This window comes from Quercus robur, chromosome 2 (genome assembly GCF_932294415.1).
Source record: "Quercus robur chromosome 2, dhQueRobu3.1, whole genome shotgun sequence".
Taxonomy (NCBI): domain Eukaryota; kingdom Viridiplantae; phylum Streptophyta; class Magnoliopsida; order Fagales; family Fagaceae; genus Quercus; species Quercus robur.
The window spans coordinates 40,840,170-40,864,366 of NC_065535.1; the positions used below are offsets into that span (position 1 = coordinate 40,840,170).

At 35.0% G+C, this 24,197-nt stretch overlaps 2 protein-coding genes across 3 annotated transcripts; one reads left to right on the forward strand and one right to left on the reverse strand.

Annotated features, from left to right (window-relative positions):
- Window positions 1–955: 955 nt before the first annotated feature.
- On the forward strand, window positions 956–7,528 carry LOC126713703 (hexokinase-1). Of its 2 annotated transcripts, XM_050413543.1 has the most exons (10): window positions 956–1,705; window positions 2,755–2,905; window positions 2,993–3,175; window positions 4,159–4,233; window positions 4,415–4,570; window positions 4,822–4,920; window positions 5,020–5,150; window positions 6,345–6,426; window positions 6,773–7,138; window positions 7,279–7,528. In XM_050413543.1, the coding sequence occupies exons 1-9, from the start codon at window positions 1,434–1,436 to the stop codon at window positions 7,118–7,120; spliced, it is 1,497 nt and encodes a 498-aa protein (XP_050269500.1). In that variant the 5' UTR covers window positions 956–1,433; the 3' UTR covers window positions 7,121–7,138; window positions 7,279–7,528. The 2 variants fall into 2 exon arrangements, with proteins under 2 accessions (XP_050269500.1, XP_050269499.1); XM_050413542.1 differs by having other exon boundaries at window positions 6,773–7,528.
- On the reverse strand, window positions 7,192–11,877 carry LOC126713702 (receptor-like protein kinase 5). The gene is made up of 2 exons (XM_050413541.1): window positions 9,134–11,877; window positions 7,192–9,025 (listed from the first exon to the last, which is right to left on the reverse strand). The coding sequence occupies exons 1-2, from the start codon at window positions 11,760–11,762 to the stop codon at window positions 8,598–8,600; spliced, it is 3,057 nt and encodes a 1,018-aa protein (XP_050269498.1). The 5' UTR covers window positions 11,763–11,877; the 3' UTR covers window positions 7,192–8,597.
- Window positions 11,878–24,197: the final 12,320 nt, after the last annotated feature.

A 24,197-nucleotide genomic window follows, 5' to 3' on the forward strand; every position in this document is an offset into this window, starting at 1 on the left:
AATTTATCGCAAATTTGTCCTCATGATACAATCAAGAAGTTGGGTTTTACAAATAGCAATTCTAAAGAATACCCACAAGATTTCTTTTGTTTTCTCTCTCATGTCTAAATCTAGCAAATTTGAAAGATTTCTGGTATGATAATCATCAAAATCTGGCTAGATTCTCCGCTTTCATTGTTATTCAGATTTTAAGTTTTTGTGAACTTGAAAATCCTTGACATTTGTTTGGTTGCTTACAAAAGTAAAAGAAAAATGGAAGGACATAAAGTAAACTCATGAAACTTTGATTAAACGTTTCACAGCGTAGTGCTTCGGATTTCGAACAGTGGAAAATCTTAGCGGAACCTATTAAGTGGATATAAAATAACGGTCATACCGAGCAAATGTAGAACATTTTGTAAAGTTTAAAGATGAAAAATATATTTTTAAATGTTTAGGAATGAAAAACAAATTTTTGTAAAAATTTAAGTCAATTACCACATTAACATTCTATTAAACCAAATCAGATGTAAACTAACGGACATAAATAAAATGATGTAAAGTAGAACATTTTGTAAAATTTAAGAATAAAAAAGGATCTTTTAAAAATTTAAGAAGGAAATACGAAAAATTTAGAGAGGAAAATGTTGATAAAAAAAAAAAAAAGCAGCAGCGGACTCAAGTTAGAAAAAAAAAAACTTATCCCGAAAAAGATTAAGAAAGATTCTAATAAGTAATAATAACCAGAAATTACGTAAAAAGAACAACCTTGAAGGAAGAGAAATAGAGCAGAGATGGATAAACTCTCAGACCACACGTGCAATTAAGCAAGAGCCGTACACGTGGACTTCCCAAATCTTAAAAAAAAAAAAAAAAAAAAAGTAGAAAAGCTTGGATGAATGAAAGCAAACCATGCTTGTCCTTGTGAAGTAAGCAAAGCAAGCTAGTTTGTCCTAGAGATAAAGAAACAAGGTCCCAGACACAGAGTAGGACAGTAGACAGAACTAAGCTTGTTGATATTATTATTATTATTATTATGTCATTATCGCAATTAGAATCCAAACTATGACCCTTTTTCCTCTAACCAAGCATTTTATCTCCATGACTCCATCCTACTTTTACTTCCCCCATTATAATAAAACCAAAAATAAAAACCCAAACTCCCAAAAAAGATTCACTCACTCCTGTACTTCTCTATTTAGTATTTATTAATTATCTTCCTCTTATATAAAAGTAAAATACTCAATAAATAATAATATAACTAAGCTTTTATTTCCTAGAACTAGAACACACCTTTACTTTCCGAGAAACCTTATGATTTTCCGGGAAAATAGCTCTAGCTCTTCAATTTCCCATTTTTAGCAAAAATCCCCTCCGATCTACAGTCTTCAACTCTCTCTCCCACTAATAAAAGTTGAAACCTATCAGGAATTGTATTTTTTTAGAGAGAGAGAATGGGGAAGGTGGCGGTGGGGGCGGCGGTGGTGTGCGCGGCGGCGGTTTGTGCTGCGGCGGCGCTGGTGGTGAGACACAGGATGCAGAGCTCGGGAAGGTGGGCCCGGGCTATGGCGATCCTGAAGGAGGTTGAGGAAAAGTGTGGGACCCCCATATCCAAGCTCAGACAGGTGGCTGACGCCATGACCGTTGAGATGCACGCTGGCCTCGCATCTGAGGGTGGAAGCAAGCTCAAGATGCTCATCAGCTACGTCGATAACCTCCCCACCGGGTAACCTTATCAAAATCCTTTTCTTTTTTCTTTTTAATTTAATTGATTCTGAATTTTCCCTTTTTTTCATTTTTCTGATATGTATTTGATCTTGATTGTGATAAAGAGGACTCCTTGATTCAAGCACTTATTTTACTTTTTGGGGATCAGATTTCAAAAGAGCTATTTTTATTTAGTAAAGTTTGAATTTCTTTTTGTTTTATTATTATTTTTTTTTTTTTTGTATATAAATTTTCATTGTATAATTTGATATATCTGTATTTTAGGGATTATAAAAAGTTTTGGTGCTTGAATTAAATTTTGTTGCTGGAGGAAAGCATCTTGGTTGGTGATTTAAATTTTACATATCGTAATTAAATTGGATGAAATTCAATTAGGATATGCTCGAATCTTATGTTGAATTTTGCAATTTGCTTTTTCTTTTTTCTTTTTTTACTTGCCTAACCTTTTTCTCTTGTTTAATTTTGTTGTTCAAACTTTGTGTTTGTTTGGTTATTTTTGGGAGTTAGTTACATGTTAACTTGTTGAGTCTTCATTGTTTGATTAAATTTTTCTTGTCAATCTCATGTCATGTAGCTTACAAGCTCTAGCTCTTTGTTATTTACTTTTTGCTTTTTCAGCTCATAGGACTCCTTGAATGTGGGGACTCTTTTGGATGCTTTTCATGCAACTTTAATACGGAATTTCTTCTGGCAATTATTTCCAATTTTATTGGATGTTTATCTATAACTTATGATGATTTAATAAAAAAGTTGGGTTTTTAGGAAAATATTGAAGTGCAATGTCACTTCATGCTTTCATAGTTTGCGTCTTTGGTATGTTTTTCATGGGATTTGGTCATTTTGTCATCAGTGAGGGCATTCGAGTTTTACCTCCAGTGCATTAGTGCACTGGACACAATACAATGCGGATACAATAGAAAACAAAGAACTTGCCTGTGAAATAATCTCATCTAAAAGGATGCAACGTCAGCTGACTATATCTTGTGTACCGTTGAATTGAGAATTCGGCTTGCATGCCCATTACTCATTTTCATGTTATTTTTCTAGGGATGAGAAAGGTCTCTTCTATGCCTTGGACCTTGGGGGCACAAACTTCCGAGTCCTGCGAGTACAGTTGGGTGGGAAAGACAAATCTGTAGTCAATCAAGAATTTGATGAAGTTTCAATTCCTCCACACTTGATGACTGGGACATCAGAAGTTAGTGTTTCTTTGAACAAGTCTGTCAAAGGTTGACATGCTTTAGATGGTTCAAACTCTAAAATAATCTGAATGATGTGATTCCAGGAATTATTTGATTTTATAGCCAGAGCGCTTGCAAAATTTGTTGCTACAGAAGGTGAAGGATTTCATCCTGCACCTGGTAGACAAAGGGAGCTGGGTTTTACCTTCTCATTCCCAGTGAGGCAATTATCAATTTCATCAGGGACTTTAATAAAGTGGACAAAAGGATTCAATATTGAAGATGCAGTAAGTCCTGATTACTTTTGACTTTTTTTTTTTACATCTTTTACTTGATAATGCAATCCTTGTCTGTAATTATCAATTTGTTGATTTAGTCTTTGGTCCACTGTCCAGATAATCATACTTCAAAACTTTGCAAATGTTTTTGGTACTGATTGTCTGTATAAACAATTATTGCCATTATGTGTGTAGTTTGCAAATGTTTCATTGTGGCACCTTCTTCTTCAGTGTTGATAATTTACCCTGTTGATCATATTATGGGCATGATCGTTTACCTAGAGGCATCTAGACATGGCCTAGTACTTGATCTGGTTTGAAAAATGATTCTTCCCAGTGTCATAACCTGGAAAGCAGATGTAATGGGCAATGGTAAAGCACTTCAGAACATTCTGTTGTCACTGAAATTGTTGCACCTGCTTTTGGAGAAGAGATTTCAGTTCAAGTACATATTTTGAGAGCAGATGTTGATGATTGGAGTTCGACTTAGCTTTCATGCATAAATGATTGGTGTCACTCTGATCCTTGATGACGTAAAGAAGTTCTTAGTGAGGCTGATTTGACTTGTAGAAGAACCTTATTGTAATATTTTCTAATTGAGAATTTTCCAATCCAAATATTTTCTATCTGAATATATATCTTTGAATGCTTCAAAAGTAATTTAATTATTGTAAGGTGGTAATTCATGAAAGAATGTCCTAATCATGAGTGCAAGAGTATTTCTCTCTCTCTCTCTCTCTCTCTTTCTCACACACACACACACACACATGCATATCTTCAGTGTTTAATGCATCGGAGCGTGCTGGGTCATGGATTTATATTGGGCAAATGGTTCATCTTTGGTTTTGTGCAGGGGCTAATCCCTCATATAGTTGGTTCAGAAAGCTTTGGACGAACATATTTCTGTTGTTATTTATCATGAAAGATAATTACCTCTCAATTTTTTTTTTAATTCTTCTCTTTTAATTTCTTTCTTGATTGCAATGATATAGGTAGGACAAGATGTGGTTGGAGAATTGACCAAATCCATGGAAAAAATCGGTCTTGATATGCGTGTGGCAGCTTTGGTAAGACCATTTTTTCCCCAACTTCCAGGGGATATGCTTAAAATTTTCCTGTTAGGCTCTTAAGTGGACAAATAACCCTTGGGTATATGTAATATCCGTGTTGGGTTTCTTGGTATTGCATCCTGTTGACTATTACTTTGTTTTTTATTATGGATGATGCTGACTTGCTGGCGTGATGCAGGTGAATGATACCATTGGAACATTAGCAGGAGGTAGATATCACAACCAGGATGTCGCTGCAGCTGTCATTCTGGGCACTGGAACAAATGCAGCATATGTAGAGCGGGCACATGCTATTCCCAAGTGGCATGGTCTTTTACCTAAATCAGGAGAGATGGTTAGCATGCTTAAAATATATGTTTTTTTATTTTTTATTTTTTAATAATTGTTTGAGAGATTTGATAAAGCTGTTGATAGAAATATTTGTTAGCATGCTTCAATTATTTGTTATCAATCGTTGTGAAATTGATACCTTTGCATTTTTTTTTTTTTTTTTTTTTTTTAGAAATGCTTGAAATTAGGTTCTCAGCGTTGATTGCCAAGTGCAAGACAATTAACGAACTCACAATTATTGTTATCATGCTGTAGGTTATCAACATGGAGTGGGGTAATTTCCGATCATCACACCTTCCACTAACAGAATATGATCAAGCATTGGATGTTGAGAGTTTAAACCCTGGAGAACAGGTAACAGCTGAACATACTTTTAGTTATAGTTTAATTACATCATTGCTAATAAGAATGGCTCAATTTATGTCTGTTAACATTCCAGATTGTTGTGTGCAGATTTTTGAGAAGATAATATCTGGTATGTATTTGGGGGAAATTGTACGCAGAGTTTTGTCTAGGATGGCTGAAGAAGCTGACTTTTTTGGTGATACTGTTCCACCTAAACTGCAAATTCCTTTCATACTAAGGTAGGTCAAATTTTTGGTAGGACAACTGGTTTGACCTTGTCTCTCTTGGTGTTGGTGAGACCATTTTTACTTATCCAGGTTGAAGGTTGTGAATGTTTTCTTACATTCCAGATTTATGGTGCAACAATGAATATTGACCTATTCAACTATGAAATACTGAATTAGTTATTTTGATTTTGGCTTTGCTTGGGAGGATCCATCATAGAGTAGTTGGCATTCCCGTGATTCAAGTAATGACTAGCACCTAGGTTTACCAGTAACCACCATGCCATCCAACTCCCTCCCCATCTTAAAACCAAATCCACAAACTATAAAACCTAGCCCACTTTCCAAATCACTTCTGGTTCAGCATAACAGGATTTCTAGAAATTGTTGTAGTTGCTTCTGGCTGCAAATATGGGTGGAACTCTGGGGGTATCAATGCATTGGAACTACCACTGGAGGTTGGAAACCTGAGGCTTTCTTTGCTGCTTGTCTATTTAATAATTTGTAAGAAATGATAAACAATTAGATTCATTGATAGGTCAAGCTTTGCGGATTAATATGCTGATTATAATGATAAAAAATGTCAACATTGGCATGGACTGTGTGAATGGGTTGTAGTCTTTTTTCTCTTGGCCAATTCGATTTTATATCTAATAATTTTTATTACGACTGCAAAGCTGTAATTTGTCCATTATCTGGAATTTATGCTTGACTGCCTCCCCCCTCCCCTCTCTCCCTCTCTATATTTTGCCCTTATGAAACAGAAGTCCTTCACACTCAAATTTAGAGGACTTTTTATTTTATTATATTATTTAAATTTGGTATTCTCATCTGATTATAAACTGTTCTTTAGGAAGTTTTTGACAGTATTAGAATCATTGAGAAGGAAAATGAGGTGGGGAAGGATAACATTAAAGAAAACAGTCTTGGGCAAAACATGTTTTACTAATAGAGTTTGTGGCAGTCTACAAGCCTCATTCTGTCACCTATTTTTCCTCTCCTTCCTTTTGCCCTGAGCTATGTCGCTTGTTTGACTCTGTTTGAGTTGTCTGTTCTTAAGCTGTGCCCATTAATATTGTGTCTGTAACTTGATGTAAATTTATGCTTCTGTAAGATTCCTTTGCATTTGGCCACATGGATGGATTGCCCATACATTTTGTAATAGCTGGAGCTTTTAGAGTTTTTACAGTGTTGGTGTAAAATATGCAGGACTCCAGACATGTCTGCCATGCATCATGACACATCTCCAGATCTGAAAGTGGTTGGGGGCAAATTGAAGGATATCTTAGAGGTATGATACGGCGTCCTAACTGTTGGATAAAATTGTAACTATATTATCTAGTCTTACCATTATGCATTTCATTTTTCTATTTTTAATGTGTTTGGTTATTAAAAGAAAAGAAACAAAGGATACCTAATAAACAGACTTTTGTGTGATACTTTATCTGGGGATGAAAATTTTATGTTAAGATTACATGTTTTTGTTGGAGAGCATTTTAATAGAGATGCAAAATTTTTTCCTGTTGAACTTTGTACTTGTAAGACCTTTACAAAAGAAAAAAAGAATTCGGTTATACTCATTGTAGCAGACACTATTTTATTTGTTTCCTTACATGTTAATGTTTTGTTTTTGTCAGATATCTAACACATCCCTGAAAATGAGAAAAACGATTGTGGAGCTCTGTGACATTGTTGCCACACGTGGTGCGCGCTTATCCGCTGCTGGGATCTTTGGCATCCTCAAAAAATTGGGAAGAGATACGGTGAGGGATGGGGAGAAGCAGAAGTCAGTGATAGCACTGGATGGAGGATTGTATGAGCATTACACTAAATTCAGCGCCTGTATGGAGAGTACACTCAAGGAATTGTTGGGAGGGGAAATTGCTGAGAGCATTGTCATTGAGCACTCTAACGATGGTTCTGGTATTGGAGCTGCCCTCCTTGCTGCATCTCATTCCCAATACGTGGGGGTAGAGGAATCATGAGAAATGATCAAAGCCAAGGTAGATGCAAGAAGTATGGCTTTTTATTTTTTGTATATTTCCTTTATACTTTATTTTTCACAATTCCAGTTCATTTAGAGCTTGTCTTAGCTCCTAGTTCGAGTGACATACCAGCAAAACCTTAATTTATGGTTTTGCAGAGCATATAATTGAACAGTGAGTCGAGTTTGGAGAGTCCAGTCATGCAGGGCTCAAGCTTTCTTGCTGCTGCCTCTCATTCTGCTCTTATCTTGAGGTAGGGGCATTTTGTTGGTACGGCCGCATCTTTTTTGAGTCCATTTGTCCTGAGTCAGGAAATAAAATGGGGAATGTAAACTGTTCTTTTGAGGATTCACTTTGGTGAGCATTCTCTCCTATTTCTATTGCAAATAAAACGCAATTTGATGTGCATCACCAATGTGGAATATTTCAATTTTGAAAATCCATGGAAAACCAAACACACTGTTACTTGTTGAAGAATGTACCTTAGGTTATATTAAGGCCTCGGTTAAGCACTCATGGTCTGCTAGCAAAAACCTTTTCTACATAACAGTATTATCTATTATGTCCTTCTGCTTCTAACTTTGAAAGATATACCCTATAAGTTTGTAAGTCTTTGCTGACATCAACTAGATATTTGTTGGAGGTGCCCAAGATTTACAAGTGTTTGAGAAGACAGGAGTGATATTCGAATTCCTATGTAATGTAAGGGACGAGATGCACTGATGCAGTAGTAAATAATACCTCCAGTGAAAACTGTGGTTCTGCTTTTTATGGTGATGTATGTGACTGAAGGATAACTTTGGAGGAAAATATCTTTATAATTGGAGGGCCTAAAAAGAAAAGGGAAACTCAAACTATCACCATAATTTTAATTGGAGAACAAATTATATTTAGTCTGAAATTGCCGTTGTCATTATGCTTTGGTTGCATTGGCTGTTTCTTTTTTTAATTTTATTTTTTGAGTGAGATTATTCTTTCTTATTTGGTTCTAGATTCACGTAAACATTTTTCAGCTTCTTTTATTAATCAACATCAAGCTATATATGTAGGTGGCTTTACAAGATAAAGCTAACATTTAAATTCAAAAGAAATCTAATAAGCGAATTTCTTCTAATTTATTGGGTCACTGCGGAACCACAATGCCAATGAGAGAATGAGCCAGTGCTGTGCAGCTCGCAGCATTTGGAGCCTGAGCTCGGCTTCCCTTATTATTTGGTCTTTTGGTAGGTATCGCCAAAAGGCGAAGAGGAGCCTCCTGCGTTTGCGGAGCTGGTTCTTGACTCATTCGATTTCTTCTCCAAGTTGAGCAAGCCTTTGTGCCATAGCCATAGACATAGTTCAGCAACCTCCAACAATTCTTTGATTTTTTTTTTTTAGAGCACGAAATCTAACACAACTTCTAATTAAATTAAATAAAAACTAGGCAAACACAAGTGAGTCAAGTTCAAAATTTATTCTGTGTGCTTAAAAGAAGAAATCAAACGATGGATGCCAAGATTTCCTCATCATATTCTGACGCACTCTTGCGCTTTGAATTCTTGAGGAGGGGAGACGCATTGTACAAACTTGCAGCAATCTTCTCTCCATAAACAAGTGGCTGGTTGCATTTGAGCAGAATCTTCACAACCTCTTTCATGGAAGGCCGCTTAGAAGGTTCTCTATTCGTACAATAGATTCCAAGATTGAAAACAGAGCTCATTTCTTCCAAATAACCGGGTTCCTTGATCTCCTCATCCAATGCATCAACTATAGGGATGTCATCTTCAATGTAACGCCATGCCCATTCGGCAAGGGATGTGTGTTCATCACCATATCTAGCTTCCCTTCCAGTAGTTAGTTCCAAAAGGATAACCCCAAAGCTATAAACATCAATCTTCTCATTAACTCGTGTTGTGTGAGCATACTCTGCGGTTCAAATTTACAACACAAACTAAAATAGAATTCCTACTGATGGAAAAGGAGGAAACGAACATCACTATTAGAATGAAACTTATAAATTTGTATATCACATACCTGGAGCTATGTAGCCAAAAGAACCAGCTACAATTGACGTTGTAGCAAGTTCTCCCTGCTTGAACATCTTGGCTAGACCAAAATCAGCTATCTTTGCGTTGAACTCAGAGTCTAAAAGGATGTTACTTGATTTCACATCTCGATGAACAATTGGTGGGGAGCAGCTATGGTGCATGTAATAGAGCCCCTGGGCAGCCCCAACTGCTATCTGCAATCTCTTAGGCCAATCCAGGACAACATGCTGGACTGAACTTGAGGTGGATGATGCTCTACTCTTCCTATGCAGCCATTGATCCAGGCTACGGTTTTTTGAGTACTCATAGACTAGAAGTTTAGAATTTTCATTGGACATACAACAAAGCAGCTTCACTATGTTGGAATGTCGAATCGAACCCAGTATTTTAACTTCTGCATGAAATTCTTTCTCAAGTTTCTGCTCTAGCTTTCGGTTATTCCAAATTCTCTTCACAGCAACAAAATTGTTTGAATCATTGACAACAACACGGTATACCTTCCCTGATCCACCGCTACCAATCACATTATTTTCTGTCAATCCTGACAAAATGTCCGATTCCCTGAAATTCACCCTCTGGAATGTGGTGAACTTCCATGTGGAATCAAATCCATGCTTTCCCTTCCTATAAATACAGATCATTGCAACTACTACACTCAGTAGAGCTGCTGCCACAAAACTTATAATTAAAGGAAGATATTTGGAGGGAACTTTGCTCGGGTTACGATGATCAGAATTGTTGCAGCTGTTAATGTTTAGTGATGGCTTATTAGCACAGAGAGCAAGATTGTTCAAGAAGCTGCTGGCATATGCATCATTTTCAAATTGTGTTGGGATCCTCCCAGTCAAATGATTGGAAGAGAGATTGAGTAAAGTGAGCTTCAGGAGGCCAAGTTGGAGAGGTATTTGGCCAGAAAGTTGGTTTTCTGACAAGTCCAACTCTGTAAGACCTGCCAAATTACCTAATTTCTCCGGAATAGGTCCAGAGATTTTATTTCGGCGAAGGTTTAGAGTATTTAACATTTTCCATGATATAATATCTGGTGGAAGGGAGCCCGAGAGTCGATTTTGATCAAGAAAAAGAGTTGTTAAATAAGGAAGAGATGTTAGTTCTTGAGGAATAGTGCCAGTAAAGAGGTTATTACTAGCCTCAAATACCACCAAATTCCTCCAGGAAGACACTCCAGCTGGAATCGTACCAGAAAAGTAGTTGTTATTTATTTCCAATCTTGAGAGATTCCTTGCCACCCTTTGAGGAAGCTCGCCTGTAAACCAATTGTCGCTTAAAATCAAGACACTCAAATTCAACGAAGTCCATAGGCCACAAGGAATATCCCCAGAAAGCCTATTATTGTAAACAGTCACAATTTTCAAACCATTGCAATTGCCAAGCGACTTTGGCAATTCTCCAGTGAGGTTGTTGTTAAAAGCTACCACACCCACCAACCTTCCATTATCACACAAGTGCTCTGGTAACTCACCTTCAAGCTTATTGTCTGCAACCTGGAACTCTACAAGCGTAGAATACCGCCCAAAGTCTGGAGGCAGAGTCCCTGATAAATTGTTGCTAAACACTTTAAGGACCATCAGACTTGGAAGACGACCAATACTGTCCGGGATTTTTCCAGATAACTGATTGAAAAACAAACTCAAACCTGTCATGTTTCTGAGTTTGCCGAAATCATCAGGTATGCTTCCGGTCAATTTATTATCGGAGAGGTCAATAACATCAATGTTTAATGCTTCAACCACCCGAGGAATCTCCCCAGACAATTGGTTTTTGTAAAGATACACAACACTTAAATTCTTTAGCATAAACAAATTGCTTGGAATTTTCCCAGTCAGATTGTTTATTGACAAATCCAATTGCACCAAAGCCTCCATTTCTCCAATTGTGTCTGGGATTTCCCCATTCAAATTAGACGCAGTAATCCATAAAAACTTAAGCTTCTTCAACTTCGTGAAACTCGAAGGCAACTCTGCTGCTGTCATGTTTACATTATAGGCCAACTGCAGTGACTCAAGTTTGGTCAAGTTGCCGATTTCTGGCGGGAAAGAACCGTTAAATGCACACTGGAGAAGCTTAAGCGTCCTTAGCTCCGTTAACTTTCCAATAGATGATGGAATGTTACCATAGAAGTTGTTGGCTCCAAGGTTGAGGCGGCGCAGGCAAGACAAGCGGTGAATGTCATCGGGAATTGTGCCATTGAAGTAATTCTGCGAGAGGTCGAGCTCTTCAAGCTTGGAACAGTTGTAGAGAGCTTTAGGAAACTCTTGAGAAATGAAGTTGTATGAAAGGTCAATGACTGTGAGGTTCTTGAGGTCACAGATGAAGGGTGGGACTGTTTGGTTGATGTTCTTGTTTTGAAGAAGTAGTCGGGTGACTAAGCCATTGGTGCAGGTGATCTCTGGCCAGTTACAATGGTGAGAGGAGTTTAAGGAGCTCAAGTGGCTTAGAGATAGTGGATTTTGCCAGTGGCTTAGAGATGGTGGGTTTTGCCAATGTTGCTTTAGTTTCAAGAGGACTGTTTGTTCTTTGCCATTTAGCTGAGACTCAGAGTTCGCATGTCGGAAAAGGAGGAGAAGGAAGGAGAGGAAGACAGTTGTTTTGGTCATTTGAATTCTGGCGGTAAAGTTCGTTATGCTGGTTTCTCAACTCATGGATGAGCAATTGGCGAGCAATCACTAAGAATTTGCTCACTTTAAGAAATTTACGTTGGGTCCCATGTATAAGAAAACTTTGCACCATTTTGTAAACTAATCATTACGCATTCTAAAAATAATTGGTGATACTAAATTATAAAGTCATCTTGTTAATGACGAAAAATAACTCTGTTGGTGGAGTTAAATAGTGTGATAGCACTGAAATATTAAAATTTTAATTTTGAATAATCCAACCACCAAAATGTCAAACAAAACATATGGTCATAATATATAATTCATTTAAAATTTTTCTCTAGGCTGAGATTTTTTTTTTTTTTTTTTTTTTTAAATAAAGGGATTTTTTTTTGGTTTTGTTTTTTAGTCTAATATGATTTTTATTTTTGATTTCGGGTATTTAAGGGGGCTTAACCGAATTTTCCAAAATATTTCAAAATTCCAGTTACCCAGTGTGAACGGAATATATAGTAGCTAGAAATAAGGGTCAGTTTTCTAAGTCTTTGGCAGGAAAATTCTAAAAGCTGGGTTTGACAGTGACACTGCCACTGCATTTCCAAGCACTCCCGTGCTTGACCTTTTGGGGTCAGTCTTCAGGGACGGGAAGTAAACAATGCAAAAGCATTACAATACACATGGTAAGTTGGTAACACAAGAGCATTCACACCAGCTCTTGTATAATTGTGTATAAATGTGTATTTTACATATTTTGGCTACTTTTACACATTTTGAACTCAAAAACACCTCACATCAGTCCGTTTAAAATTGTGTAAAATCGTCTAAATTTTTAAACGAGCTACAATACTCGTGTAAATTTACACGGGCACTGTAGCCCGTGTATTTAGTTTTTTAAAGTTTTTTCTCTCTCCTTTCCACTGTCTCTCACCTCCCTCTGTGCGCTCTCTCTTTCTCTCACAAAAAACCCACACAATCCTTTCATCCTCAGTTCTCTCTCCCTCTCTCACATCTCTCTCTCGTTCAAAGCATGCCACCGGAGTTCACAGCGTGGCGAGATCGGCGCTGTGGGTCACAGCGTGGCGAGATCGGTGCGTGGCGTGTGGCGTGGTCTCGATGGTGGCCGTATGGGTTTGGGTCGATGATCGATGGCGGCGACGTAGGGAGGTCTCGGTAGTGGTTTAATCTGAGTTTATGGTGTGGGTTGGTCTTGGTTTGTGTGGGTTTGCTTGGTCTGGGTTGATTTGGATTGTGGGTTGATCTGGGTATGTGTGGAGGCATGGAGGCGTGGAGGCATGGAGACGATGGCGTTTTGATCGGCGTTGATTTTTCTTTGTGTGGGTTGATCGGTATGTATGGGTTGATCTGATTTTTCTTTGGTTTTTGATGATTTTTCGTGTGGGTTGATCGGATTTTTCTTTGGTTTCTGATGATCTTTCATGTGGGTTGATATCTGTTTTTTGTTTGGTTTCTGATGATGGTGGTGACGGTGGCTGGGTGGTGATGGTGGTGGTGATGGTGGCTGTGAGTTTGTGAGAAAGAGGGATGATCGGATTTTTCTTTGGTTTCTGATGATTTTTCATGTGGGTTGATATCTATTTTTTGTTTGGTTACTGATGATGGTGGTGACAGTGGCTGGGTGGTGATGGTGGTGGTGATGGTGGCTGTGAGTTTGTGAGAAAGAGGGACAGTGAGGGAGTGAATAATAAAAATTAGTAAAATAATGAATATTTTAATAAATAAATGTGTAGAATAGATAAACTGATGTGGGTGGTTTGTAAAAGTGGATGTGTAAAATAGAAAAAGTAGGTTTTTTCGTGTAAAATAGATAGAAAATTTAGAAGAACTGATGTGAATGCTCTAATAGAAAAGATTTGACCATATAAATTTAAAAGAAAGAGGGTTCGGCTCCCCTCCCGTTTGGAAGAGAAATAATGACACCAATTTTGATATAACTTTGTGTCATAACTCGCCACATGATGAGTTATAATGATAAGGGTGTGTCCCTACATGGCCCACTAACACACCCTTATCATGTGACGAGTTGTGGCACAAATTTGTGCCAAAATTAGTGTCCCTAGTACTTCTTCATTTAAAATCCTCATGTTTTCTCTAGTTTTTATCTAGATGACTGACATGTGGCAAATGACACATCAAAAGGTTAAAAAAAACACCACGTCAACTACGAATTTTCTCTCCATTTTTGACAAAAGCTAAAAATAAAAAATGGGGGGAATATGAGATTTTTGAAATTACTATTATAAATACTTATTCTAATGATAGTTTAGTTTGAATTGTGTTTTACCCAAGTATAAATGTGACCTAAAATTTAGGTGTTTAAAATATATTATTTCCTTATTTGATCATATTATTTAAAAAATTTTAATATATTGTGAGTAATGAGGGAGGGAATCTTGAAGCATTTAAAAGGTGGATGGTAAAAAAGATATTTATTCTATTAAATGACTTTCTCCTATATCCTTCTTCTTTACCAAAAATGAAAACAAACTCTCAGGAAAAAAAAATTGAAAATGGATTTTTTTATGATTTTTTTTTTTTTTTTTTTTTGAGAAAGATATTTGCATGATTTAAATGTAGAAAATCATCCTAAAGTATAAGGGTACTTGCACTTTGCATCCAAAACAATAAGTCTTACATTCATCATCCTAATTGTAGCAAACTTTACAAATTTAACCCCATATAGCCTAATTGACCGGCAATATTAACAAACATGTACTTGTCACATGATTATAAAATTTTAGTAAAATAACTAAAAATAAAGGCCAAACGAAGAATTCAAATTTTTATGGTCATGTGACAGTTAATTTTAACAGTCAATCCGGCAATGAAGTGAAATTTGCAAAGCTTGTTACAACCAAGGTGGTGATTGTGAGTTTTCATAGTTTGAACTTTGAGGTGCAAAGCAGAAGTTTCTCATAGTTTAGAGTTTTTTTTTTTTTTTTTTTTTTTTTTTTCTTTCTATTTTTTTGTAATTAACCCTATTTTTGTTTAGTGTTTTCCCACTTTCATATAATTTCTACCGAATGCCTACAATTAAAAAAACAAAAAGCATATCTTCTTTTGGCTCGCTTTTCTATTCTTACTACTTTTTTTTTTCCAATGGTCCCTAATCCCTATCAATGAATCTTCATTTTTCTATTCTTCTATATGTCTATCTCCACTCTTTCTTCCTCCACTACCACTACCAACGAAAGACAAAAAAAAGGCCATTCCAACACGGAATGAATCGAAACGTAGTGGAACACATTGAGGCACTAGAAACAGTTGGTATACATTTCTAGTCAATGTGCAGTGTGTGGCTGGAATATCAAGTCAAATCTCACTTATGCAAAATGTGCGAACAAAATGACGCAACAGTCCCCACTAGACTCAATTATTAAGTCCCCACTAGACTCAATTATTAATGCTATGTATGGATGTTGAGGGAAGGAGGGGGAGTAGAGTAAAGAAAGGGAGAGTAATTTACATACTTTGTTTGGATGTTTTTTAAGGAAGGAGGGAAAGGGATTTGGAGGGGTTTGAACTACTTCCAACCCCTCATTTTTAATTCCCCAAATTGGAGAGATTTGGAAAACAAAAATACTTGACCAAATGAATTATCAAATTTACCCTTACTATATTAACAAAATTACAAATGAAAAGACTAATTATTTCTCTCCCCCTTACTTAATTTTAAAAACATCCAAATAAAGTGGAGGATAACTATTCCCCTCTACTCTCCTCTCCACTACTCTCCTTCCCTCTACTCCCCTCTACTCTCCTCTCTCTCAAAACTTCCAAACATAGGGTAAGTCTTCGCGGTAGTCCTCCCCCCATCTCACACGGTTGGTTGTCTTAAGTCTTCTAAAAAAAAAAAAAAAAAAAAGTCTTCTCTTAAGTCCTCCCCCCATCTCACACGGTTGGTTGTCTTAAGTCTTCTCTGTAGTCTTAAGTCTTCTCCAAAAAAAAAAAAAAAAAAAAAAAAAAAAAAAAAAAATGAAGAAGTTCTTCTCTGAAGTCCTCCCCCCATCTCACACGGTTGGTTGTCTTAAGTCTTCTCTGTAGTCCTCCCCCCATCTCACACGGTTGGTTGTCTTACTCATGGGTGCCACATAATGACACAGTTCTATGAAATCTTTTTCTCACAACACACCGCGTTTCCAACCAGATCAGTCCAGGTTTAATAAATATGATTTTAGCTTTTAATGGGTTTTAAAGCATTCTCTATTTTAGCATCAGTTGGTTTAAGATCACTGAATTTGAGTGCTCTAACCACCTTCAGAGTGTCTATTTAAGAAAATATTTTAAACCACACTTTTTAAAAGTAGCCATACTTTTACCCTTTATACTTTTTCTTTTAGACAATATTTGTAAAGGTCCATTTTCTAAAAGTTGGAAAAAAAAGAAAAGAAAAAAAAAAGTATCAAATCAAAATAAAGCAATGGGAGAAACCGGTTCATACCGAACAATCCAGCTTGCTTGGAAAATATTCCAAAGAGAAATTATAATGCTTGACTTTGACTTGATTTGCCATCGGACTATGTTAGATCGGATCTTTTATATGTTTGTTAGCTTTATTCTCAATAACCTATGTCGTGGCATGTAGAAAGTTAAATTATGCTTTCAGAAGACAGGAGAGATGAGCCAATGAAATGAATAATGTAGGGCTATGTACTTCTGTCAGACGTGACTTACGCGCACTACTCTATCACTGCACTTATTATTCAACCAGCTCAGGTTTAGTGAAATTTGCTGGATCAAAAGACTAAGGAGAGCAACTCCTCGTCTTCGTCCTCGTCCTTGTCAATATCTCCAGTCTCTACACCCCACATATAATGTGACACTAATCCGTGTGATCCACGATGATGTACTCACCCGTGTAATGCACGATAACATATTTGAAAACAATGGAAAGTCGATTATAACATTCGCATGTGTTTTGAGTTTAGTTTAGATCATTCTATGGTAATACCGTATAAAGGTTAGAACTTGGTGTGATGACATCTGCTTTCCAACCTCTCCAAAATTAAGAATAGAACTGCCTACTACTAACCACCTATTTCAGATTCAAAAATCGATTATGAACTTGTTTTATCATATATTTGATATCAAAATTAGTGAATGATACAAAAAAATAACCACTAATCCACCCGCCATTTATCAAACATCATTACAAATTCAGTCATCTCATCCATACATTTCAACAACAATCGAATTTAAGTTGTGAGTTGTAACTAGTATGAAAACAAATAGGGGCATCAAAGGTGAATTTCTTACAGGGACGGAGCCAGAAGTTCAAGTTAGGGGGGCGAAGTTAAAAAAAAAAAAAACACATAACAACACTACACACATAGCATAACAATGCAATCAACAATCTTTAACAAATATTAACAACTAACCATTAAAATTTCAAACCATCTCAACTAAAAAAAAAAAAAAAAACACATTAAAAGACAGGCACAACCTTTAATTATTTGTTGCTCCTTTATTAATTGATATTGTTTCTCCTTTATTCATATAGGCATATGTTATAAAAATAATAATAATAATAATAACTAGTCGCTAACCCGTGCTATGCACGGGAAAGTTCAGAAATTTTATTTTAACATATTATACATATTTGTTTTCTTTATTAAGTACTAATATATAAAATGTCAATTAATTTCATATTAATCTTGATATAATATTATATATGTTATCTCTAAAGGATATATGAACAAATGACTAAATATTAATAGTAACTTGAGGTTATACCATAGGTTCATATAACAAATTCAACGTTAAAATTGCAATAATATAACAACAAAACTCATATACAAATAAATACAAAAATAATTTGTTTATGCTTGTATGCCTCACTTATTATGGATGGAAATTTTCATTTCACCTCAGGAAAAGTTAAATCATGGTCCCAAAGAGCAACAAAGAGTAGTTTCAAGCCCCCTAGCAGTGTTCTTACTTTTCCTCAGTGCCTTCAATAGTCCCATACCAAAAGTGCAATTTATATTCCTCGAAAAAGTAAATAACTTATTAACTTTATTGACACTAAAGATAACACCAAAAATAAAGGAATAGAAGAACCAATCAATGAGGGAGATTGAGCAAGCAATAATGGCAAAATAAAAAAGAAGGGATGAATATAAAATTTAAACATTTCTTTACTAACCTTTTCCTCCTCAAGTTTGTATCTAAACAAATCCAATCTTTCTTGAATTGCATCAGATCAATTGATCAAAGGTCAAATCCATTCTTGAACAATTAAGATACTCAAAAACTTCTTTAGGGATTAGATTTCCAACATAAAGCAAATTCTAATTTAGCACCAATCAAATAAGATAAAGTAATGAAAATTTCTTTGCATTTCCATCCATTTCATGCTTCTTGATTCTAGGCAAATCAAAGTATTCATACCTGCTTGAATTAAACATGAAAGATCTAATTTCTTCCAATTGATTGTAATTCCACACAAAATAAAGGATAAAAAAAAATGGTTGTTTGTGGCAGAATAAAATATATTCTACTAAAGTATCAATTGAGCCCACTAAACTCCATCATCTAACTATGAAGCTTCTTTTTTCTTTTTTTATAAGTAAACTATGAAAGCTAATAACATTAATTATTCTAATATTTGCAGCTATGAATTTTCACAAAGAATATTCATTAATTGGAACATTCATTAAGATAAAGTTGGCATGTTGTAAGATGATAACAGAGTATAATTTTTAAAAGAACATGCCAGATCAATAGCTTCCTTATTAACAACATCAAGAGCAACCATTTTCGATTTTTCCTTTAGATGCAACCCTGCACCAAGTTGTTAGAAGAGACTTTGCATGGTTAGACAATTCATTACATCTCACTAACTGGTTTTCTTGAGCTCACTAATCCACAAACAAATTGATCAGTGCTACTTATTAAATGTGCAAATAGTTAAGTCATTACATCTTACTAACTGGTTTCTCATTTGATTGAAACCTAATCACATGAAAAACCACATCAAGCTCAGATCAAATGCACAGCCAAACGGACTTCAGATTAGCCAAAAATAATTACAAATTTACTGAAAAAAATAAAAATAAATAAAATCAGAGAGAGCAAAAAAACTAACAGTGGATTGCTACTGGCAAAACAATGTGAGAGGAGATAGGAAATCTACATAGAAAAGTCATTAATTTAGTTGAAACTAAGAATAAATCTACAGAATTTATATGAAAAAAAAACTAATTAAAATCAATTTAACGTTAAATATTTACTCAAAGGAGTTTGAACATGTACTGAATGATGAAGGATGTGACGTAAATTTATATGAAAATGCCTTTATATTGTAAATTAGAGATAAAAGGAAGGAAAGAAATACCTTAGGAGGCTTGAATAGCCACCAACTGTCTTATAAGCCAGAGCAGAGATGATAGATCTACATTAGCACATGAGAAAAAAAATGTCATTGAAAATACAAAATTACTGATAAGGGACAATGTAAATGAGGCCCTTGAAAATTTGGCATATTATGAATTATTATTACTTGACAAGAAAAACTCAGCGAATCTGAATTTCAACAAAAAATGAAAGGGTAAGAGGTTTTTTAAAATGACAGAAGAGAAAGATGAAAGATAGAAACACACCAAACAAACTATCAAAAAGTAAATAATCACACAACCATATTAAGTAAATAATCCCTTAATATGCAGTAACACATTTTTTTAACAAACTATTTGCTATTTATTTGTTTGTTTCTACTCAAAATTTCACTCTGGAAAAATTCTCAAAACAAAAAAGTAGAGACATTAATTTGAGACCAAAGCATCCCAATAAAAACCAACCTTGCATCTTCTAGGCATTTTATCGAACACTTCAAGTGCATAATTAAACCTGCTACTGTCAAGAACAACAGCATATTTTGATTCTGTCAAAATTTTACACCCAAATGCAATGGGTAGGACTAACTTCCCTTTCACAATCCAAACATTCATATGAAAATCTGCTAACCCAAGTTTTCGACTAATGCTAAATTAATCATTATGCATGAGCATGGAAATACCTACCTTTGATGCATGAAATGCATAAGAAGTCAATGAAATTTAGAGAAGATATAGGGCTTACCAATTGATAGAGAGCAACAACAATTAATAAGGAATAAATATGCGTAAGGAATTTAATGGAGGAAAGGGTTTATCCGTGTGTGTCTGCTCGAATGGGAGAATTTGACAGTTGCAAAATGGGTCAAATTGTAAGAGATGCTATTGTTTCTTGATAAAAGAAAAGGATTCTTTTCAATTTCTGAAGAGGCAAAATTGGTTTGCGATTTTGGATTTTCTTTTCCCTATGTCTGTTGTTTAGAAACGGAAAACACAAATGGAATGAAAGTGGACCAAATTTGGTAAACTACACAGATTTAGAATCCAAAACAGGAAAATTAACAACGCTATACTGACCTTGTGTGTATGGAGTTGCAGAAATGAAACGAACAGAGAACAAACAGGAGAAGAGTTTCCTTTTCTTTTGCCTATTTTTGTTGAATGAATGGAAATAGTGGATGATAACGTAATTTAAGCGGACAGTACAGTTTCTCATTTTCATAGTGAGTGCAACACTTGATCTTTTGAAGTTTTCATAGTTTTTTTTAGGATAACATTGTGTCTAATTTAATATAAGCCACGGAACACAATGGAACTGAAAAGTAAAAATATCATTGAAATGTCTCTTTTATTCCGCCAAATGAAACGGCACAATGCTTAAGTATTTTTAAAAATACCAAATGAAAAGGTACAATGTTTTAGTATTTTTAAAAGTAAACGTGGCATAATTTTATATATTCACGTGGCGCAATGAGGAGTGGTTAACAAAAAGTCAAACGTTTCGGCTATTAGTTATTACAAGAGTAAGCAAGAGCAACTAATGTTTGTGAAGAAAAGAATTACCAATAGCAGTAGCATCAAGGGCACTCTGTTTTTTGTCCACAATCTTTGCTGTAAGTAGTTACCCACTGAAACAGTGTGGGTTTGAAAGAGTTAGACCAACTAATGCAAGAGTAAGCAAGACCAACTAATGTTTGTAAAGAAAAAAATTACCAATAGCAGTAGCGTCAAGGACACTCTGTTTTTGGTACACAACGTTTGCTGAGTTTGTTCTCGCAGCGGGGAAAAAAAACAGAAAACGGAAAAACGGAAAGAAGAAAACACAACATAAACAGCCTATATAAACAATAATAAGTAGTTTCTCAAAAAAAAAAAACAATAATAAGTAGTTACCCACTGTAACTAAATAAGCACCACCGAAAAGATACATTGTTCTATTTTTTTTAATGGTAGACGTGGCATTAATTTATGTAGCCACATGGCGCAATGAGCTAAGGTCAAATGTTTCGGCTATTAGTTGTTATATAGATAAAAATAAAAATAAAAAACAAAATCACCCAATCAGCAGATGGGTAGTTCATAAAAAAAAATAGAATAAAGTTTCTCTCCAAACTAGTTTGGAGAGAAACTCTTCATACTTCTTATATATTTCTTTTTTGAGTATGAATTTTGAAAATTCAACCATTGAATTTCATGTTCCTTATATTCTTAACATGCATGTCAAATTTCGTTCAAATCGGATATTATTTACTATTTGATCAATTAACTTATTTTTTATATACAACTTTAGATTACAAAAACTTGAAATTATAACATTTATTTGATAACATAGCAATTGATTTTTTATTTTCTTGAAATTTTGTAAGTATTAAGGATGTAATAAGAACATTAAATCTAACGGTTAGATTTTCAAAATTCACACTCAATATAAATATATGATGAGTTTGTAGGGTTTCTCTCCAAACTAGTTTGGAGAGAAACTTTGTTCAAAAAAATATAAAAATAAGTTTGGAGAGAAACTTTGTTCAAAAAAATATAAAAATAAAAAATACCCCTGTACGTGGGTCCTAACTCCAAACAGTAAAAGAGAGTTTATGTATTGATATAGAAATAGTGATTCTTCATTTAGCAACCAAACAAAAAAAAAAAAATTAAGAGTGTTCTCCATCTTCCATTGAAAAAGAGAGAAGAGATTGAGAGAAAAGAGGCTCTGCCTCTGCTCAACAAAGATGAGAGAGGGAAATACCATGCTGGAGCTTTCTTGGTCTCTCTCTGAAGTAGATTTGCTACCAACGTGCCGTGCAGTGCTGCTGCATTTTTGGTCTCAGTCTTCATGCCCTTTGCCTCACGTCTCAGTACTTGTGTCTCCCTCTGGATTAGGGTTTTTTTTTTTTTGGGGGGGGGGGGGGGGGGGGGGCAATTTGATTGAATGATTTGATGTCAGATTGGTTTTGTTTCAAATTTTTTAAGGGCTGAGCTAATGTTTTTGGTAAATTGTGTGATTGTACTTCTTTCTTTAGCCTTTCTATTTTGGTGACTTTGTTGTTGGCCTAATTTTTTGGGTTTACCGATTTGTATTTTTTGGGATTTTAGATTTGTAAATTTTTAATGGGCTTTTTCTTTTTGTTTAAAAGATTTTGCTTAGGGGGGCAAGTGTAATTTTCTTGGGAAAAATTGCTCAAATCTGTAATCTATATATATACTCCTTGATTTTTTTCCAAAATTTGTTGGGGGGGGGGGGGGGGGGCATCCCTGGTTTCTTATCAAATATCACTATAGATTTACATCAAGTATTGGTATTAAGACAATATTTATCTTTGTACTAGTGATGGAAAAGTTGACTAGAAGTCTAGAACTATTCAAGATAAAGTCTCTTGTGTTTGTTTAGAGGTGAAACAGGATGAATGGAAAATTTTGGAGAGAAAATGGGAAGAAAAACTTTTTTAGAGTGTATTTGGTTGGATAGGAAGAAAGGAAAATAAATGGTAGAGCGCAGGTGTTTTCTCTCCATGCCCACCAAAATGTTCTCTCCAAAATAGAAAAAAAACTGAGTGGGGATGAATTTTTTCTTAATTGACAAAAATGCCCATGTGTATGTGCACACTACAAGCTTCTTCAAGTTGACTTTTTTTCTTCTTCCTTTTTCCCTTCTCCCTTGGGCAGTAACGTTGCCCTTGTTTTTCCCTGGCAACGTAGCCTCTTATTTTATTTTTTTTTTTCTATTCTCTTTTTTTCTTTTTCTTTTTTTTTCTTTTGACTTTCTAGGCCTGGGTGTGCTTTTTTTTTCTTTATTTTTTTGTTTCTAGGGCTTGAACATGATAGTTGTTTTTTTTTTTTTTTTTTTTTTAACTAAACGTTTTTTTTTTTTTGGGACATGATTTTTATTTTTTTAATAAATTTAGGTGATTGCTCTTTTTTTGTGGTTATTTGTCACTTTTTTGTTTTAATTGGATATCATTCTTTAACAAGAGTATATGAGTAAATTTATTCAAACTCATTTTTTCTATCTTTCCACTTTTCCACTCCCAACTAAACAAGAAGGAAAGAAAATAAAATATTTTCTATCCTCCCACTTTTCCATCCTCCCACCATTTTCTATCCTCCCACTTTTCCAATCCTCCAACCAAACAGACCCTTAGTGGATGAAACTAGACGAGTAGTTAATATCAAGTTAGAAATTTGAAAAGATGCTTTAGAATCTAAACGCTCTAGGTTAAATAGGACCTAAACAAATATACTTTAGAATCTAAGGACTAAAACAAAGATGAAGGGTTTGTAAGACTTTATTGTTAAGATGTACCAAAAAGCGAGAGTTTTTAATACCTTGGATCAATAATTCACAAAAATTGAGAGATTGAAGAAGATGTGAATCATAGGATAAGATTGGGGTTGATGAAATGGAGAAGTGCACAGTAGACTACATATCAAGTTAAACAAAAAAATTTATAACCCTGCTATGAGACAATTATACATTATGGTATTGAATGTTAAGCTGTTAAGAGGCACCATGTTCATGAAATGAGTGTAACTGAATTGAGAATACTAATATGGATAAGTAGGAATACAAGGAAAGATAGCCTTCGAAAAGAGAATGTTCACTTAAAAAAAGGATGGTCCATATTGATGAAAAAATGAACGAGTCACTCAAGATGGTTTTCTCAAGTGCAAAATGTAGATAAGAGTGATTAATGCACTAGTGAGGCAAAGTTAGTAGATTCAAGTCAAAGGAACGAAAAAATATAGAAAAATACCTAAAATAACATTAGTAAAAGTTGTAAAAATAAAATGACATATCAATTTAGCAAGTAACAAGGAGTATGACTTCGAATAGGATAGAATGACAAAAGAATACTAACTCTGATTAGTCTATTGAGGATCCATAGCTAATCCAACATTTTTAGGACTAAGGTTTCGTGGTTATTGTATCAAGTCCTGAATTGATTATGAATATGACAGGAAGCTGATTACAGGAGTTACATTCACTTCAAACTGAAATCCCTACCTAGAGCATTGTATTTTTGTTCCTACTTTCAATAAGAAAGTGGGATATGAAATCATACAAATTCACTTTCATTCCATTGGA

What these genes read in the sequence shown, in the direction of transcription:
- LOC126713703 (XM_050413542.1), top strand. Translation starts at nt 1,434, where the DNA reads ATGGGGAAGGTGGCGGTGGGGGCGGCGGTGGTGTGCGCGGCGGCGGTT. An exon ending in GATTCAATATTGAAGATGCA is followed by an intron (nt 3,176 to 4,158) that starts GTAAGTCCTGAT and finishes GCAATGATATAG; the next exon opens with GTAGGACAAGATGTGGTTGG. An exon ending in GTTTAAACCCTGGAGAACAG is followed by an intron (nt 4,921 to 5,019) that starts GTAACAGCTGAA and finishes TGTTGTGTGCAG; the next exon opens with ATTTTTGAGAAGATAATATC.
- LOC126713702 (XM_050413541.1), bottom strand. Translation starts at nt 11,762, where the DNA reads ATGACCAAAACAACTGTCTTCCTCTCCTTCCTTCTCCTCCTTTTCCGA. An exon ending in TTTTGGCTACATAGCTCCAG is followed by an intron (nt 9,026 to 9,133) that starts GTATGTGATATA and finishes TTTGAACCGCAG; the next exon opens with AGTATGCTCACACAACACGA.